General features: G+C 51.2%; 2 protein-coding genes across 2 annotated transcripts; one reads left to right on the plus strand and one right to left on the minus strand.

Moving 5' to 3' along the window:
• Nucleotides 1–540: 540 nt before the first annotated feature.
• Nucleotides 541–1,476, plus strand: LOC118260760 (olfactory receptor 14C36-like). Its single transcript, XM_035571219.1, has one exon. It carries the CDS (start codon nt 541–543, stop codon nt 1,474–1,476), a length of 936 nt encoding a protein of 311 aa, XP_035427112.1.
• Nucleotides 1,477–12,483: 11,007 nt separating this feature from the next.
• Nucleotides 12,484–13,398, minus strand: LOC118260761 (olfactory receptor 14A16-like). The gene has a single exon (XM_035571220.1). It carries the CDS (start codon nt 13,396–13,398, stop codon nt 12,484–12,486), a length of 915 nt encoding a protein of 304 aa, XP_035427113.1.
• Between the last annotated feature and the right edge of the window lie 6,505 nt (nt 13,399–19,903).

Raw genomic sequence — 19,903 nt, forward strand, 5'->3', positions numbered from 1 at the left:
AGGGCAGCTGAGAACAGGACTGGTGGGCAGAGCTGTTCTGCTCAGTCTTCATCAATTGACACTTTATGCCTCCTGGAACCCACAGGATTTCACCAGGAGGGCACAGGAAATGTCAGGGAGTTCCACCATCCTTTACCTCTTCGAAGCTAAAGATTACAGGGGCAACTGGGATAAAATATACAAAATCCCTACAGCTCTGCTTTGCATTCAGATGAGTTGTTTGTAACAGCACTGCAAATCTAATGGATGTGACAAGTAGACTGAACTTGAGTTTCCCCTATGTTCCTGCTTTCCTCCTGCTGCACACCAGGAAGGACTCCTTTGGAGCCCACACCAGTCCCTGCTCCCAGTGCCACTCTCAGCCAGCACCAGCCACAGCTCAAGCAAGAGAGCTGCAGAAAGGTTCTCCTGCAAAGAGAAAGGCTAAGGCTGGGGATTCTCTAAGACCTAGATGGCTTTCTAGGTTTTCCTCTGAGAAGTCTGTTCTTACTTTGCTCTGCCTTCTCCTCTTCAACAGACAATGATGTCCAAAGACAGAAAATGCCCAACAGCAGCTCTGTGAGTGAGTTCCTCCTGCTGGCATTCGCAGACACGCGGGAGCTGCAGCTCCTGCACTTCGGGCTCTTCCTGGGCATCTACCTGGCTGCCCTCCTGGGCAACGGCCTCATCCTCACCGCCGTAGCCTGCGACCACCGCCTCCACACCCCCATGTACTTCTTCCTCCTCAACCTCGCCCTCCTCGACATGGGATCCATCTCCACCATTCTCCCCAAAGCCATGGCTAATTCTCTCTGGGATACCAGGGCCATCTCCTATCAAGGATGTGCTGCCCAGATCTTCTTTTTTGTCTTCTTGATTGGAGCAGAGTATTGTTTTCTCACCATCATGGCCTACGACCGCTACGTTGCCATCTGCAAGCCCCTGCACTACGGGAGCCTCCTGGGCAGCAGAGCTTGTGCCAAGATGGCTGCAGCTGCCTGGGGCAGTGGCTTTCTCAATTCTCTTCTCCACACTGCCAATACATTTTCCCTGCCCCTCTGCCAAATTAATGTACTGGACCGGTTCTTCTGTGAAATCCCTGAGATCCTCAAGCTCTCTTGCTCAGATGCCTATGTCACAGAGTTTGGGTTTCTTGTTATGACTGTCTGTTTAGCCTTTGGTTGTTTTGTTTTCATCGCATTGTCCTATGTTCAGATATTCAGGGTTGTGCTGAGGATGCCTTCTGAGCAGGGAAGGCAGAAAGCCTTTTCCACATGCCTGCCTCACCTGGCCGTGGTCTCCCTCTTTCTCAGCACCATCATGTTTGCCTACCTGAAAACCACCTCCATTTCCTCCCCATCCCTGGATTTGGTGGTGGCAGTTCTTTATTCGGTGGTGCCTCCAGCAGTAAACCCCCTCATCTACAGCATGAGGAACAAGGAGCTCAAGGATGCCCTGTGGAAACTCTTTGGAAAATTGTTTCTCCAGCATCAGTAAGGGGACAATTATTTTAAGAGGACTCACATGACTCTCAGAAAATATTATGGCAAGCTGTTGTTGCTCTTTCTCCTCAGTAATATTTTCTAAAAAGTGTGATAATGTTATTATTGTTTAAATAATAATATTAAAAGATAATTCTTATCTTCTCATCTGTTGATTATTATATTTGTTTTAATCTAATCCTCTTATGTACCTGTAGAACTAGGCTTCCTCTTTAGATAAAAACAATAAGAATGCCGTCAGAAATTCACTCAGAAATTCATTGTTTTCAGCTACTGTCTCTTTCCATCTCTGGAGCTGGGGGAGCAGCCCAAGCACACAGGAGAGGCTCAGGGCCAGCTGTCACATGGAGGAGCAGCCCCGGTGGTCCTCGGGGCTGCCCCTCACTGCCCACTGGGCTCTGCCCCTCTGCTGCTTTTGGGTCGGGGCTGCTGCTTCCCTGGAGCCATGGCCATGGCCAGCAGCAGGACGTGGCCTTTTCACTGCTGCTCTCTCTTGGCTTCCACATTGTTCTCTTGTGCTCTTGTGTCTGGGTTAATCCTGAGGTCTCATGTGCCTCGATGACAGTCTTCTTGTCTCTGCAGTGACATCCCTGTGGCTGCAGGCAGCAGCAGGCACTGTGCAGTCCTGCGTCACAGCTGGCCTCTCTGCTAGCAGCACAGAAACAAAAGAGGCTGTTCAGGGCAAACCCAGAAGCCTGGACACCTCTTCCAGTGCTGCTGTCAGGAATACAGCCAAGGGGTTACTCCCTGCCCTTCTGTTTTCTGGCCTTCTTCATGGATTGAAGGACACAGGATGAAAGTCCCAGGGTGGTCCCTGAGGAACCAATGACTGGACCAAGACCTCCCTTTATGGCGGCACTTGTCCAAGCAGACAACAACGGGTCTTGGACTCATCTGCATGGGACTGAACTCCCTGCAGTGGGGCTGATGGCCGATACCAGCCTGGAGAGGAATCTGGAGCTGCCAGGAGATTTCAGGGGAACAACAAGCTCAGTGCGTAGTGATTAGAAAACCTCACAAAATGAGCGACCATCCAAGGTTGCTTCTGGTAAGGTCAATCTGAGGAGTCCATGGGCTCCAACGTGTGGGTAACCAACACTGTTTTTGTCACATATTAAATACGCAGCACAACAGATGCTATCACAGAAACACCACAGTCTGAAGAGAGTAACTCCGTCCCAGCCAGAGCCAGTAGAGGGCCCCATGATGGACAAGAAGGCTCCCTCTGAGCTCTGGGAGGAGCCAGGAAGGTGCTAATAACGATCAGGACAATTCAGGAAGCCCAAAGGTCCTTCTGAAGGGTCGCTGAGTGCCACCTGAGAGGCAGCACTGGTCAGTGGGGAGGGCCAAGAGAAAGACTTGTGTGAAGGCTGTGGGAAATGAAAATGTCACTGCCATTGCCCCAGGGCTGCAACAAATCACTTGCCAGAGTCCTTTATCAGGGCTGTGTGAGCCTGTAGACAGCAGTGAATGGAGCCCACAGAGCGTGAGCCTGTCCAAGGTGGACTGACCAGAGCTCAAGTGCTCAATCTGGTGTGAGCAGGCAGAGGAGAGCTCTGCAGCCCCAGGGCACACAGCAGCCCCAGCAAAGGAGTCTGGTGAGTGATTCCTTGCAGCCCTGGGGTAATGGCAGTGACCCCATGAGCTGGGTCTTCCTCCCAGCCTGCCCAGCACGGCCCTGCAGAGTGCCCCCATGCCCCAGGCAGCACAGCCCCCTCACTCTGCAGAGCAGCACCTCTGGTTGTCATGTTAGAGATTTCAGCTTTTGATTAAACCCATACTTCAGGGCTATTTTCAGTTTTTTCCATAGGGCAGCCACTTCCTCCAGGATGCCTGAGGGGAGCTGAGGCCTGCATGAAGGCCTGCGAAATGTTACCCTGGATCCATAGGAGTCATTCTGGAACCAAAACTTGTACATAGGATGTACACTTTTGTGGTGGTGCAGAGCTGATGGGCACGTTGTGCAGGATGCTCCTACAGAACTTTGTGCCCTTTTCCCTTCTGACTACAATATCACTTCTGTCTCAGGAATGGAGTAGCCGACAGGTGAGACAGATACTCTGATATCATGAAAGCCATCAGAAAGCTGATCCCAATAAGATAACCAATATGAGGATGACAGGAGAAGCCTGGCCAACAGAGAAATGAGATTTGGGGGAGGGAAGAGGAACTTGGAAAGCAGAAATTAATGACTTTGTAGAGGTAAGAGGTTTCACGTAATGTTGATGATGCTTTAAAACTGACTTAAAACAGTCATGTAAAGCCCTTACCCTATTTGACCAGTAACCCTAATCCCTAAACCTCGATGTTACTCCAACACCTTGACAGAAATCCACTGCTGTAAGACCTGACCTCAAAGTATCCCTTGAAGCAGAACTCAGCCCGCAGCCCCTTTCCCTTACCTTTACTCTCTTGCTCACCCTAATCCCGTCCCTTAACACTAGCATTAAAACGTTTTATTTAAACCTAGATGACTTCTTGGCAGACCTAAAGAAAACCCTAAACCACGAAGCTTATCCATACCCCAGCCACAGACCTTAAACCCTATGCAGAACACCAAATCCTCCCAACAAACCTTCGCTTAATCTCTAACCCAGACAGGTGAGCCCTAGCTCAAGGCCAGTTCGCAGGTGACTTTGAGCAACCTGATCTAATGGAAATTGTCCCTGTCCATGGAAGAAGATTTGACTAGATGATCTTCAAGATCACTTCCAACCCAAATTGGAAGCGACCTGTTCTGTGAGTCTCTGACAGAAAAAGTTAGTGCATTGACTGCAAGGTTCCTCCTGCCCTAGCACCTCCCAGGATTGGCATGGAGCTGTCTCCCAGGTGTCAAAGACTGGGAGTCCAGGAGCAGTGCCATGGACTTGAAGGATCACAACCAGCTCACTTCCACCTGGCCAACATTGCGGCTTTTCAGTACTTAAAGTGGACTTATAAAAAAGATCAACTCTTTGCTCAATCAGATAATGACAGGACAAGGGGGGATAGTTTCAAACTAAAAGAGGATAGGTTTAGATTAGAGGTTAGGAGGAAATTTTTCACTCAGAAAGTGGTGAGGCAGTGGAACAGGTTGTCCAGAGAGGCTGGACATCCCTGGAGGTTTTCAAGACCAGGTTAGATGAAGCCCTGAGCAACCAGATTTACTGGGTGGCATGTCTGCCTGTGGCAGTGGGGAAGAGGTCTTGGGCAGGAGTTGTCATGTCAGAGGTGCCAGTGTTTGCCTAAAGTTATCCTTCAGGGCTGCTTTCTGTTTTCTACACAGAGGGGGCTACTGCCTCCAATACACCTGGGGGAAAACGAAGCATGCATGAGGGCCTGGGAAAAGTTACCCTGGATCTATACGGGCCATTCTGGAAGCCAATCCTGTAGGCAGGAAGTGCACTTTTGTGGTGGTGCAGAGCTGCTGAGCACAGCTGCTCCAGTAAGATGACTAATAAGCTGCACCCAATAAGATTACTGATATGGGGAGGTCAGGAAAAGCCTGCACAGGAACTATGTGAGATTTGGGAGAGGGAAGAGGAACTTGGCCAGCAGAAATTAAAGATTCTGTAGAGGTAAGAGGGTTCAGATAATGCTGATTCTGCTGTAACGATGACTTAAAACAGTCATGTATGGCCCTTACACTACTGTAACCAGTATCCTTAATCCCTAAACCTAAATGCTACTCCACACCCTGACAGGAATCCACTGCTCCAATGCCTGACCTCAAAGCATCCATTTAAACCAAAAGTCATCCCATAGCCCTTTTCTCTTACTCTCTTGCTCACCCTAATCCCTGCCCTTAACACTAGCATTAAAATGCTCTATTTAACCCTAGACAACTTCCTGACAGACCTAAAAAAAAAAAAACCCTAAACCACAGAGCTTGCCCATACCCTAACCACAGACCTGACACACCAAGCAGAACACCAAACCCTCCCACTAAATCTTTGTTTAATCTCTAACCCAGAAATATGAGACCTAGTCCCTAATCCCATGCATGAACAACTAACACATAAGGTCCCCTTACTGTTCATTAACCTCCTCACCGTCAGACCCTCTCCTAAGCCTTAACTTTAGGCCCTTGGCCACTTGGGGCAGGGCAGGAACCATGAGATTACTGTGCAGTCACATGGCATTCAAAGATGAATGTGAGGGGCCATGGATCTGATCAGCATGTAGGCCACAAGGAGGAGATGGGTGGGAATGCTCTGATGAGCTCAGCTCTGCCTCAGGATCTCCTGCCCCAGTAGGAGGAATGTGACCATGGAAAGGCATGTCACTCAAGGCTCCATTTTAGGGCCAGTCCTCTTCAATGGTTTTATAAATGATTTGGATGTAGATGATTTGGACTAGAAGGTGTTTTGAGCAAATTTGCCGATGACACCAAACTTGGAGGAGTTGTGGACTCAGATGAGGGTGGAAAGGCCTTGCAGAGAGATCTGGACAGATTGGAGAGCTGGGCAATCACAAACCACATGAGGTTTAACAAAAGCAAGTGCCAGGTCCTGCACCTGGGATGGGGCAACCCTGGCTATACGTACAGACTGGGCGATGAGACGCTGGAGAGCAGCCCTGCAGAGAGGGATCTGGGGGTTGTGGTTGACAGCAAGTTGAATATGAGCCAGTAGTGTGCCCTGGCAGCCAAGAGAGCCAACCGTATCCAGGGATGCATCAAGCAAGGCATCGCTAGTCAGTCGAGGGAAGTGATTGTCCCACTCTACTCTGCGCTGGTGCGGCCTCACTTCGAGTACTGTGTGCAGTTCTGGGCACCACAGCACAAAAAGGACATGAAACTGTTGGAGAGTGTCTGGAGGAGGGCGACGAAGATGGTGAAGGGCCTAGAGGGGAAGACATATGAGGAGTGGCTGAGGTCACTGGGCCTGTTCAGCCTGGAGAAGAGGAGGCTGAGGGGGGACCTCATCGCAGTCTACAACTTCCTCACAAGGGGGAGTGGAGAGGCAGGCGACCTATTCCCCGTAAACACCAGTGGTAGGACCTGTGGGAACGGTGTTAAGCTGAGGCAGGGGACGTTTAGGCTGGACATCAGGAAGAGGTTCTTCACCGAGAGGGCGGTCGCACACTGGAACAGGCTCCCCAGTGAAGTAGTCACTGCACCAAGCTTGTCTGAATTTAAGAAGCGATTGGACTGTGCACTTAGTCACATGGTCTAAACTTTTGGGTAGACCTGTGCGGTGCCAGGAGTTGGACTTGATGATCCTTATGGGTCCCTTCCAACTCGGGATATTCTATGATTCTATGATTCTACGATAATGCCCTGATGAGCTCAGCTCTGCTTCAGGATCTCCTGCCCTAGCAGGAGGAATGTGACTGTGGAAGGGAATGTGACTGTGAGGTCACTTCAGTCTGAAGTAGCTGACAGGTCACCTTTGACTTCTCCATGGGATCTGTACTTTTCAGCTGACATCTGCCAGTGGCCCTGGTAGGCCAGCAGAAGGCACCTGGTTGGCATGCTGACTGTGGGATCCCCTCTGCCTACATACCCAAGAGGACCCAGACAGAAAGAAGGCTCGAAAATGGGTTGTCCTGTCCCTTCTGCTTGAGTACATGACTGGACAGCAGGAGGCACAAGGCTTGGGTGTGTCTAGCCAAGAATCTCCAAGGCCTGCAGCAGGCCCATGTCTTGGAAGATGCAGGTGAGGTGACTTGTGTCTGGTTGGCTGACAGGCTGCAAGAAGGCTGATGGGTTGGGATACCTACTTCAGGACTGGTTTCCACCCTGATGGAGCTTTCTTTGGTATTGGGAAAGAGCAGGAGAGAAAAACTGCCACAAGTGCACCTTGGAATGTTGGCACTGGTCATGAGGAGGAAGAAATGTCCCTCAAATGTCAGTGCTGTGTTGCCAGAGGTCACCCAAAGAGTGTCTGTGATCATACCATGGCTTTGTGTTTCAAGGAACAGATGGTGATGGTTGACGAGACATAGCTGAAATCATGGCAATGCCAGGATGAGAGCAAGGTTGTGAACAGAGATGGGTGTCTGCAGACTTCGAGGAAACAGGGCAGAGTGTGAGACAGCATTGGAAAGTCTGGAGAGGACAATGAGGTGGGTGCTGGCAAGAAGGACATTTTTGTCCCCTTGGCTAGATCTTATGTGAAGATGAAATACAGTCATTGCAATGGGGCCTCATTGCTTTCTTGTGACCCTGTGCAGAGGCTGGGAGGTGTCATACCATTGCTCTTCCTGTGGCATCACACTGCCCACCACATCCCACAGACCCCCAGGAAGATCCCCAAGCCAGACATGGGCGTGCAGGATCTTCTCTCCCAGTGGCTGTGGTCAGAACTTGGTCCTTTTACTTCACCAAAACAAACCAAGAGTTTTCTCAGAACACTGCCTTTGCCTCTCTGTAATCATGGCCTCCAATTATCTTCCCTAACAAGTCCCTGGGGAGGCTTTCTTAGTAACAGCCCTCAGTGGGGCCCATTAATACTCCAAGTCACTTCAACTTTTCCTTCTGACTTTACTTTCTCAAGTGGTTGCATCATTCTCCTCTCAGTACCTGAGCTTCATAGCCTCACCACCAAAATACACCATGGAACTCATTAAAATGCAGAAACTCCTAAGGAGCCATATCTCTCCCACAGTTTTCTTCAAGTCTTCAAGAGTTGTATAGCTAATTGGAGAGCTTTCATTGTATAGTTAAGGAGGAAGATTTCAAAGAGTATCTATTAGAACTATTTCTCATTTTAAAGGGTGAATTTTGTTGTGTTTCAGTTCAGATCATAATTCTCCAATTGACAGCGATCCAGGGCTACTCCTAAGGAGCTATGCATAGGGAGCAAAACCAGACTCTTGAGGTCTGACACTGCATGGACAATCTTGTTCCTCACCACCCTAGCCCTACCATTTCTCTCATTGGCCACCTGGTCCTTGCATCACTTTTACTTACACCAGACAGGAGTCTTCAGCTGGATGTTACAGCTCCTTTGTACCAGCTCCCACCTGCTTTCCTTAGAAACCTGTCTGCACTAAGGTGCGGAAGGGTTTTTCCTACTTCAAATCAAAGAACATGAAATCATGCTTCAATTTTCAAAAAAAAACAGAGTACGCTCCTCATCTTGTATGCCTCTTGTGAGGTTTACCTTTCCAAACGGATGACGGCACAAGACCTAGTTTATACTGATAGATAGGAAATTATAAATAATAGTGTTAGTATTAACCCATATAATATAAATTCAATGATAAATAACGAGTTTCTTACTAAGGAAAATATTAGACAGACTGCTGATAGATGGACAAGCTGGGCTGCTTCTACCCGAAGCTCAAAGCAGCAACTGTGTCGATGAGAACAATCTAATGATCAAAGAGTAAGTGGAGGGCAAACCAGGAGAACAATGGGAAGTGCATAGGTCCAGACAGGCAGCTGGAAAGGGGACAGTCAGCAGGGTCTGTTTAATCGAGACATGTGGATGTACCTGGAAGATGAGGGAGCACACCATGATAGACAAAGCGATGACAATGCAAGTACAGGTGAACTTCAGTATTTCTTCTCCAGCGATGAATATACATCCTGAATATTCAAATTTCTTCATGATAGAAATTACACTTCATGTATAATGTTTTATAGAAAGGATTGAAACACTTCAGGTGATGAGTAGTTTCTCTTTTACTTAAGTACTAAAGAAATTACTGGGTATTCAGGCAGAGCTTTGCTGTCAGACAATAAGCAAGCAAGACATGCAAGAGACCAGAGACCTTTGGAGGATTCATATGGAGCCAGGTGGAGATACCAGAGCATGTCCACTGCCAGCAGTGGTCTTTGTCCCAATAACTCCAGCCCAGCCCAACACATGAAACCCCTTCAAAGACAACACCCTAGTTCAGTGGGTCCTTGGGATTCACCTAAATTTGAAATGGCCACTGGAAAACCCAATATACTCTCCCTTATTCCTAGTTGATGGCTGAACATCCTTTTACCATCACGGGTCATCTGTGGCAATCTCAGGCTGAAAGACTCATGAGTAGGACACTTCAAAGGGCTGAGGCAGAACCCATCAGTGTATCCCAGTTTGTGAATCATTCCCTTCCAACAGGGATATGAAAGTAAAAAATGTGAAATGAGCCATCAGATCAATGCACACAGTAAACTAATACGTATTGTGCTGGAGTGTCAGAAGGCAAAAAGCATTGCATCGTGCCTCAGATTAATCAAGGAGACCCTAATCCAGTTCGTCTGTGAGATAAAGCAAACACTCTAAGAATTGTGAAGGATGTTCAGTTGTGACCTAACGTGAAGAAGGATGTTGATCACTGGTGAAGGAACTGTCTTTTTGTGCCATAACCAATCTGGATTACACAAGCACCACAACACCTAATGGTAATACGTTCCGTGGCTCTCTCATCCCACGGGGCAGAGGAGAGGGAGCTGAACGACAAGGGACATATTTGAGTGTGGAAGGTGGGGCCCAGCAGAGACAAGGAGTCAAGGCAGTGGGGTAGGGGAGGCCAGGAGAAGCAGCCAAAGGAGTGGTGATGCTTGTGAGGACATGTTTGTGACAGCAGCCTGAGTGGGCAGCAGCTGTGCGCAGGTGAGGGGAGGCCATGAACTGCATGCCAAGAGCGCTCCTGCCAGCAGAGACAAGGCCAGGGCCGAGGCCAAGGGAAGAGGCAGGCCCAGGGCAGGGGGCTGCAAGGGCCATGCTGAGCTCCCTGCCCCTGCAGCAGCCGCACTGGCCTTCAGCAGATGTGCTGACCAGCATGCACTGGGAGGTCCTGGTGTGCATCAGAAAGCAGCAAGGAGGGCGCTGGAGAGGGCCAGGGCGAGGCGGGTGGCAGAGCCCCATGCAGGGGCTGGCTGGGGGTCCCCTCTGCTGCAGGCACCGCACAGAGCATGGCAGGAGGAGGGCAGGTATGGCTCATTGCTGTCCTGCTGTGGACGAGCCCCGAGCTGAGGGACAAAGCTTTTCCTGCTCTGCAGGCCCAGCAGTTTCTGCTTCGCACCACATCCCTGGCTTTGCCCTCTCCCTGTGCACCACAGTGCAGAGCCTGACCCAGGACGCTCCATGACCGCCTTGCAGGTCCTGGCAGGCTGTGGTGAGGGGATGAATGCCCTGGGCCCGCTTCCTGCTCTGCCCAGGCCAGCAAGGGCCCAGAGCAGCCTCCTCTCCCCTGCCGCTGCAGCTCTGGGCTCCCTTTGCGCAGCCCTGGCTCTGCAGCACCAAGCCCTGCTGGGAGCCCTCCCCTGCATGCTCCCACCACTCCCTGACGCTGCTGTTGCCCTCTTCCGGGCGCTGCCCAGCCCAGCCCCTGCCATCCTCTCCCCACCTCCCTGCCCTCTCCCCAGCCCAGCCCAGCCCAGCCCAGCAGCCCAGGCTGTGCTGGCCCCAGGGCAGTGCTCACCGCAGGGGGCTGCAGGACTCTGGGCACGGCCACCACAGCCCCAGCCACTCGCAAGGCACCGCAGCTGCTGGGACAAAGGCAGCTCTGGGCCTCCCCAGCAGCCCCCGGGCTGGGGCCAGCCACGGCTCAGGAAATGGAGGTCCGTGAAGCTGCAGGAGCCCTGGTCTCTTGCCTGGGAGATCCCCAGCACAGAGTGCCTGTGCCCCTCAGGGCCAGCCCCGCTCCCCAGGCCAGCACAAGAGGCCTGGCCCAGGCACAGAGCAGCCTGCCCCGAGCAGGTTCCTTTCTGAAAGAGCTTTCCCTTTCTCCTTTACCCATCTGTGCAGGCACAGAAATGCTGCCCTGCTCTTCCCCAAGGCCATCCCTGCTCCCAGAGAGCCTTGCCCAGGGAAGTGTGTCCGTGCTGGCCTGGCCGGCCATTACTGCTTCCCTCCCCGTGCTCCCTGCGTTCCCCGCAGGGCCTCGAGCTGGTGGTGCTGCTGTTTAGGGGCCTTTTGTGCCCTGGGACTCCTGGGAGGCTCCCTACTGCTGATGTTGAGTGGGCAGCAAACCCAAATCAGTGGGAATCTCTGCTGCTCCTTTACATGTGCCCTGATGGCTCAGCAGCACAGGGCAGTGCTTGGCAGGACCATCGGGTGTCTCTATGGACACAAAGAGCAGGCATGTGCAGACCTGCACCACACAGCTTCAAAGAGGCTGTCAACAATCACTCTCCAGTCTTGGCCTTGCCTGCTGGTTCTTCACAACCCCTCCAGGCAATGCAGAGCCCTTCTTTGCCTGTGGGCTCCTCAGGTTCACCTTGCCCTTTGTTACAGTCTACCTTGGATGGTTGCTCATTAGATGAGGAACCACTCACTGCCCACACAGACTCACACGCTGTCCATGGAATTCCCCTGACATCTCCTGGCAGCTCCAGATTCCTCTTCAGAATGGCATTTGCCATCAGCGCAAGCACTAGTGGAACAGTACCATGAAGACAAGTCAAAGGCCGCTTATTGTTTGTTGGGTCATGTGCAACCAAGAAGGCAGCTCCCACTCCAGCCCTCAGTCCTTCACTGATCAATCTGAGGCTACGATCCATGGTGAAGCCCAGAAAAGTAAGAGGCCTGTTCAGGAAGCAGTTCCTTGGGTGCATTACTGACACCAGCTTTGAAAGAAGCATGCAGAGCTGTGGCAGAGATGCCTCTGTAGGTACAACAGGACTGTTACCAAGGAACACGAGACCTGGGTGCTAACACAAATAGAAGTGCACAAGCGGAGAGTATGGACTTGAGCAGAAAGCAGTACAGAAAAGACCAGGTCTTGCTGCTGCCCATGGCCATGGCTTCAGGGAAGCAGCAGCCCCAACCTGAAGGCAGCAGAGAGGCAGAGCCCAGCAGGCAGTGAGGGGCAGTCCCAAGGACCACCAGGGCTGCTCCTCCATGTGGTAAGATGGAGGAGATGTGAAGAGATGGAAGCAGAGACCTTCTGATGCCTTCTTTATTGTCTTTATCTGTACTGGAAACATGGTTCTATAGGCACATGAGATAAATAGGTCAAAAAGAAAAAAAAAAAAAAAGGTCAAAAAAAAGAAAAGGAATAATTATCCAACAAGATGTTTAAGACAACCTGTGATTCCTGTTAAGACTATAGTCAAATTAATGATACTTAGAAGCATTTATCCAAAGAGATTCCTCACTGCATCCTTGAGCTCCTGGTTCCTCATGCTGTAGATGAGGGGGTTCACTGCTGGAGGCACCACCGAGTACAGAAATGTCACTACAACATTTAGTATTGCAGAGGAAATGGAGGGGGGCTTCGGGTAAGCAAAGATGCCAGTGCTGATAAATAGAGGGACAATGGCCAGGTGAGGGAGGCACATGCAAAAGGCTTTGTGCCATCCCTGCTGAGAGGGGATTCTCAGTACGTCCCTGAAGATCTGCACATAGGACACCACAATGAAAACAAAACACAAAAATGTAAAACATGCACTAAAAAGCAAAAGCCAAACTTCCCTGAGGTAGGCATCTGAGCAGGAGAGCTTGAGGATCTGGGGGATTTCACAGAAGAACTGGTCCACAGCATTGCCTTGGCAGAGGGGCAGGGAAAATGTACTAGCAGTGTGCAGGACAGCATCGAGAAAGCCACTGCCCCAGGCAGCTGCTGCCATCTGGGCACAAGCTCTGGTGCCCAGGAGGCTCCCGTAGTGCAGGGGTTTGCAGATGGCAATGTAGCGGTCATAGGACATGATGGTGAGTATAGAAAACTCAGCGGTTGTGTAGAAAAAGAGAAAAAATACTTGAGCAACACATCCCATGAATGAGATGGCCCTAGTGTCCCAGAGGGCATTGGCCATGGCTTTGGGGACAGTGCTGGAGATGCAGCCCAGGTCAAGGAGGGCGAGGTTGAGGAGGAAGAAGTACATGGGGGTGTGGAGGCGGTGGTCGCAGGCTATGGCGGTGAGGATGAGGCTGTTGCCCAGGAAGGCAGCCAGGTAGATGCCCAGGAAGAGCCCGAAGTGCAGGAGCTGCAGCTCCCGCTTGTCTGTGAATGCCAGCAGGAGGAACTCGCTCACAGAGCTGCTGTTGGCCATTTTCTGACATTCTCTGTTGAAGAGCAAAAGGCAGAACAAAGTTAGAAGAACCTTCTTAGAGTCAAAACCTCTTGCAAGTCTCAGAGCAAACCCATCCTGAACCTCTCTCTTTGCAGGAGAACCATTCTGCAGCTGTCCTGTTTGAGTTGCAGCTGGTGCTGGCTGAGAGTGGCACTCGAAGCAGGGGCTGCTTTGGGCTCAAAAGGAGTCCTTCTTGCTGTGCAGCAGGAGGCAGGCAGAAACATGGGGAAAAATGACATTCAGTCCACTGGTCAGATCCATGAACTCTGCAGTGTTGTTGCAAAAAAACTCATCTGATGCAGAGGCAGAGCTGCAGGGATTTTGTTTCCTTTGATTTATTGCAGTTGCCCCTATAACACTTAGCAGAGGTAATGGGTAGTTGAACTCCCTGACATTTCCTGTGCACTCCTGATGAAGTCCTATGTGTGCCAGGAGGCAAAGGGCCTCTCCCTTGGTGAAGACTGAGCAGAGAATCTCTGCCCACCAGTCATGTTCTCAGCTGCCCTGTCTTACCCCTCTGAGCTGCAGGACCATCCAACTCAGTTGTTTCACTGAGAAAAAAACTGTAGATGTATGCTAAGTGAGGAGGGCCACAGCAAGCCAGACAGAGCTTGAGAGCTTCTCCTCATTTGGGCTCTGCCTGCTGTGCTGGCCATGCCTGCCCCACAGCCCATGGGCTGCAGGGGGAAGACGAGGCCAGGGAAGGGCTGCTCCAGGGGAAGGCATCTGCACTGCAGGGCATGGCTGTGAGGTGCCTGAATCCCCCCTGCCATGGCGTTTCTGGCAACAGCTCCTTCTGACCACCTGCTCCTCTCTCTGCTGCCTGCAGCTGTCCCTGCCGGGAGCTGCTGCTCTGTGCCCACCTCTTCTTTCCCCCTGCCGGTGCTCACAGACCCCATCCCACGCGGCTGTGCTCAGCGCTGCCCTGCAGCACCCTGCCACCAACAGGGCCCTGCCAAGGGGCACCTCCATGACTGCAGGAGCTACGGGACAGCTGATAGAGAGCCCGGCATAGCCAGCCAGGGCAGGGTGTTCTGAGCTGACCAGGGGCATCTGGCTTAGGGCACTCCAAGGGGCTTCTGCCAGACTTCCTCACCTCGCAGTGCAATCCAGCAGGACTCTCAAAGCCTACTGCATTGCCCACTGCCCTCCCAGAAACAAGACCCAGAACGAGACCCTTCCAGGAAGTGCAGCTGCATGGCCCTGCAGCCAGAGACTTACCTTGTCAAGGGCTGTGCAGATTTCTCCTGCAGTCAGCTCTCAGCATCCTCCCACTCCCAACTGCCTTCAACCTCTCTCTCCTTCTCTTCTCTCCGTGTGTCTGCTGTGGTCAAAGCCCCTAGCCAGTCTTCATCCCCAGCCCCTGGGAAGGCAGATCCTTTCCTTTCACACACTGCTCAGGGCTCTTCCTGGGGCAGTAGGAGATGGGGATGTGCATGACCAAGTGCAGGAGAATGGTATGACCCCTGCCTGGTTCATGGGTGGGGGTGAGGAGGCCATGAAGCCCCAGTGCTTTAATAATAACCTGTCTCCTCATAGGCCTCAGTGGTAGAGACAACAGCCATAGCCATGGACTCAAAGACCTGGATCCTATTGGGACTTTCGACCTTACCAAAGGCCTTGATCCTCTCCACACCAGTTTGTCCGAGAGACTCCCAGACCAGTACCTCTTTCCCCGCTGGCTGTAGACCCTTGTGGTTTCTCAGGGGATCTGAGCTGAGTATGATAACTCAAATTTTCTTGGTGGCCATGCTCCTCATAAGGCAGCTCTGTAGGAAGCTGGCCTGGTTCCTGGTGAGCAGCACCACAGCTCGTATGGCATCCCTCGTGGTGCCCTGGGCCTCCTCCTCCTGGGCACTGCTCACTCAGCAGGGTCCCAGTCTGCCCTGATGTGTGGTCTTCCTCTTCCTCGGGTGCAGGCCTAGGCTCTTCTCATTGTAAATGTCAAGATGTTTCTGTAGGGAAAATCCTGCATTTTCTCAAGGTTTCCCTGGACAGATGCTCCATTCAGTCAGCTGTTAATGTCTGCAGGCAGACGGTTCAACCTTTGTGTGATTGTGCTATCTCTGACAAGATAGCAGCATCTGGAGTTGCAGGAAAGTTTGGATAATACAGGAGTAACCAGTTGAATGGAATTGCAGCACAGAGTCACAGAAGTGTAGGGGATGGAAGGCTGCCACGTTCCAGTTTTTCTGTTCTTCATTCTCATGCATACTATCAGTTTGCCTGGAGCTGTGTCCTAAATGTTATGGGGCTGTGCAGGTCAAAATTAGAAGGGCCAAAGCCCAGCTGGTTCTCAATCCGTCTATTACTGTCAAAGACAATAAAAACTGTTTATATAAATACTTTAATAAAGGAAGATTAAGAAGAATCATCATCCTTTATTGGATTTGGGGGAAAGCTAGTGACAAGAGATGAGGTAAAGACTGAGGTACTTAATGCCTTCTTTGCCTCAGTCTGTAGCAGCAAGACCAGTTGTTCCCTGGGACATTTCTTCCACCTCATGGCCAGTGCACCCCTTCAAAGGTGCACTCTGTGGGAGTTTTTTCTTTCCTGCTCTTTTCCTTCTTCTTTTCTTTCCTTCAGGAGAGGGTGGAACCTCTCCTGAAGCAGGCATCCCAATCCATCAGCCTTCTTGCGGCCTGTCAGCCAACCAGACACAAGTCACCTCACCTGCATCTTCCAAGACATGGGCCTGCTGCTGGCCTTGCAGCTTCTTGGCTAGACACAGCCAAGCCTTGTGCCTCCTGCACTCCAGTCATGTACTCAAGCAGAAGGGACAAGACAACCCATATCCGGGCCTTCTTTCTCTCTGGGTCCTCCTGGGTTTGTAAGCAGAGGGGATCCCACAGTCAGCATGCCAACCAGGTGCCTTCTACTGGCCTACCAGGGCCACTGGCAGATGTCAGCCGAAAAGTACAGATCCCATGGAGAAGTCAAAGGTGACCTGTCAGCTACTTCAGACAGAAGTGACCTCACAGTCCCTTTCCTTGACACGTTCCTGCTGCTGCCCTATCAACTGCAGAGACAGCAGTGACCTCACAGTCCCTTCCACAGTCACATTCCTCCTGCTGGTGCAGGAGATCCTGAGGCAGAGGTGACCCATTGTCTTGTACCATAGCAACCTGGTTTTACCTTTCTCGGTTAGAGATTAAGCAAACGGTTAGTGGGAGGGTTCAGTGTTCTCCTGGCAGTGTCAGGTCTGTGGTTAGGGTATGGGTAAGGTCTGTGGTTTAGGGTTTTTTTAGGTCTGCCAGTAAGAATCACAGAATCAGAGAATCACAGAATTGAAGGGGTTGGAAGGGACCTCGAAAGATCATCGGGTCCAACCCCCCTGCCAAACGAGGTTCCTTAGAGCAGGTTGCCCAAGTAGGCGTCCAGACGGGCCTTGAATATCTCCAGAGAAGGAGACTCCACAACCTCCCTGGGTAGCCTGTACCCTGTCACCCTCACCGTTCTTTTGCATGTTGGTGCGGAACTTCCTGTGCTCTATCTTGTGGCCATTACCTTGTCCTGTCCCCACAAACCACTGAAAAGAGGTTGGCCAAATCCCTCTGTCTCCCACACCTCAGGTATTTATACACATTGATGAGATCCCCCCTCAGTCTTCTTTTCTCCAGGCTGAACACACCCAGGTCTCTCAGCCTTTCCTCATAGGGAAGATGCTCCAGGCCCTGTATCATCTTTGTGACCCTCCGCTGGACTCTTTCCAGGAGACCCCTGTCTTTTTTGTACCGGGGAGCCCAGAACTGGACACAGTACTCCAGGTGAGGCCTGACCAGGGCAGAGTAGAGGGGGAGGATCACCTCCCTTGACCTGCTGGCCACACTCCTTTTAATGCACACCAGGATCCCTTTGGCCCTCTTGGCCACCAGGGCACACTGCTGGCTCATGGTCAACCTGTCATCCACCAGGACCCCCAGGTCCTTCTCCTCAGAGCTCCTCTCCAGCAGGTCATCCCCCAGCCTGTACTGATACATCCAATTGTTCCTTCCCAGGTGCAGGACTTGGGTTAAATAGAATCTTAAATAAGTCTTGTGTTAAATAGAGCATTTAAATGCTAGTGGTCAAGGCAGGGTTTAGGGTGAGTAAGAGAGTAAGGGTAAGGGAAAGGGGCTATGGACTGAGGTTTTCTTCAGGTGATACTTTGAGTTCACAAATTACACTTCTGTATTCCCGTCAGGGTGTTGGACTAGCGTTTAGATTTAGGGATTAATGTTACTATTTAAAATAGCATAAGGGCCATACATGACTGTTTTAAGTTAATGTTACAGCAACATCAATATTACGTAAACCTTCTTGTGTCTACAAAATCATGAATTTCTGCTTGTGAAGCTCCTCTTCCCTCCCCCATATCTCACATCTCTCCTGACCTCCCTATATCAGTCATCTATCTGGGATCAGCTTTCTGAAGGCTTTCACTCCACGAAGAACACAAGAAAGCCTTCAGAAGAGGTGTCCAAGTTTCTGGGTTTGCCCTGAGCACCTTTTGTTACTGTGGTGCTAGCAAGGAGGCCAGCTGTGACACAGGGCTGCACAGTGCCTGCTGCTGCCTGCAGCCACAGGGATGTCACTGCAGAGACAACAGGATTGTCACCAAGGTACATGAGATCTCAGGGCTAACACAGACACAAGACCACAAGAGAACAATGTGGAAGCCAAGAGAGCAGCAGTGAAAAGGCCACGTCCTGCTGCTGGCCATGGCCATGGCTCCAGGGAAGCAGCAGCCCCGACCCAAAGGCAGCAGAGAGGCAGAGCCCACCGGGCAGTGAGGAGCAGCCCCAAGGGCCACCAGGGCTGCTCCTCCATGTGGCAGCTGGGCTCTTGGCCCTGAGCCTCTCCTGCATGCTGGGGCTGCTCCGCCTTTTCCAGAGGAGGTGAGAGGAGATGGCAGCTAAGACAAATCAATTTCTTCTGATTCTTTGTTGTCTTTATTTACACTGGAAGCCTACTTCTGTATGTAGACTAGATGATTTGGTGAAAGTAAGTAAATGAATTAACAGGCAGAACGCTAAGACTAAAGTTATTAAATAATGGCAAAAATGGTATGATATGAATCACAGTAATTGCACATAATTAAGAATACCTATTATGAACACATTATTGATGCTTAAGAAGCAGGCATAGAAACAGTTTCTTCACTCCATACTTGAGTTCCTTGTTTCTCATACTGTAGGTGAGGGGGTTCAGTGCTGGAGGTACCTATGAATAAAGAACAGCTACTACCAGGTCCAAAGATGGGAAGAGATGGAGGGGGGCTTCAGGTAGGGCATTTAGGAAAATGTATTGGCCATGTGCAGGACAGCATTGAGAAAGCCACTGCCCCAGGCAGCTGCTGCTATCTTGGCACAAGCTCTGGTGCCCAGGAGGCTCCCATAGTGCAGGGGCTTGCAGATGGCAACGTAGCGGTCGTAGGCCATGATAGTTAGAATTGAATACTCTGCTGAGATGAAGAATAAAAACAGAAAGACCTGTGCAGCACACCCTTGATAGGAGATGGCCCTGGTGTCCCAGAGGGAATTGGCCATGGCTTTGGGCAGAGTGGTGGAAATGCAGCCCAGGTCGAGGAGGGCGAGGTTGAGGAGGAAGAAGTACATGGGGGTGTGGAGGCGGTGGTCGCAGGCTACGGCGGTGAGGATGAGGTCGTTGCCCAGGAGGGCAGCCAGGTAGATGCCCAGGAAGAGCCCAAAGTGCAGAAGCTGCAGCTCCCTCGTGTCTGCAAATGCCAGCAGGAGGAACTCGTTCACAGAGCTGATGTTGGGCATTTGCTGACTTTGGACAGAGTTATCTGTTGAGGAGGATAAGTTAGAAAAAAAGTTAGAACAGCCTTATCTCCGGAAAACTTATTGCAAGCCTTAGAGCACTCTTAGTCTGAGCCTTTCTCTTTGCAGGAGAACCTTCCTGCAGCTCTCTTGCTTGAGCTGCAGCTGGTGCTGGCTGAGAGTGGCACTGGGAGCAGGGGCTGGTGTGGGCTCCAGAGGATTCCTTCCTGCTTTGCAGGAGGAGGGAAGCGGGAACATGGGGGAAACCCAAGTTAGGTCCACTTCTCAGATCAATGAGCTTTGCAGCATTTTTTTGGATTCTTTATGCTGAAGCCAGCTCTTGTTCCAACACTGCTGAGCTTGTCCAGTGCTGTCAACACTGCCCCTTACTTCATTCCATCAAAATTCATTCATTAATATATGGGCGCTTGTGCTTGGTGAAACGCATCCAGTTTTACTACACATCACTGTCACCTTCACATTGCCTTTGTCTACTTGTCCTCACTGCCTCCAGTGGTCTGCTCTAATGAGCTCCAAGGGAGGCTATGTCAGTGCTGGCCCTTGGGGGGACACTCCAGGAAACTTGCATCTGACTTGGACTTCTTGAGAGATTTCTTCAATTGTCTCCAGTGCCTGAGGTTCGTGGGTTCATCACCAAAGCCCCCAGAGTGGCGATTACACTGCCTTGGGCTGGGCCTCTGCTGCTGAGCGGGATCTGGCTC

Source organism: Cygnus atratus, unplaced genomic scaffold (genome assembly GCF_013377495.2).
Source record: "Cygnus atratus isolate AKBS03 ecotype Queensland, Australia unplaced genomic scaffold, CAtr_DNAZoo_HiC_assembly HiC_scaffold_37, whole genome shotgun sequence".
Lineage (NCBI taxonomy): Eukaryota > Metazoa > Chordata > Aves > Anseriformes > Anatidae > Cygnus > Cygnus atratus.

Bases quoted from the DNA above. Each gene is read 5' to 3' on its own strand.
- LOC118260760 (XM_035571219.1), top strand. From the start codon at position 541: ATGCCCAACAGCAGCTCTGTGAGTGAGTTCCTCCTGCTGGCATTCGCA.
- LOC118260761 (XM_035571220.1), bottom strand. From the start codon at position 13,398: ATGGCCAACAGCAGCTCTGTGAGCGAGTTCCTCCTGCTGGCATTCACA.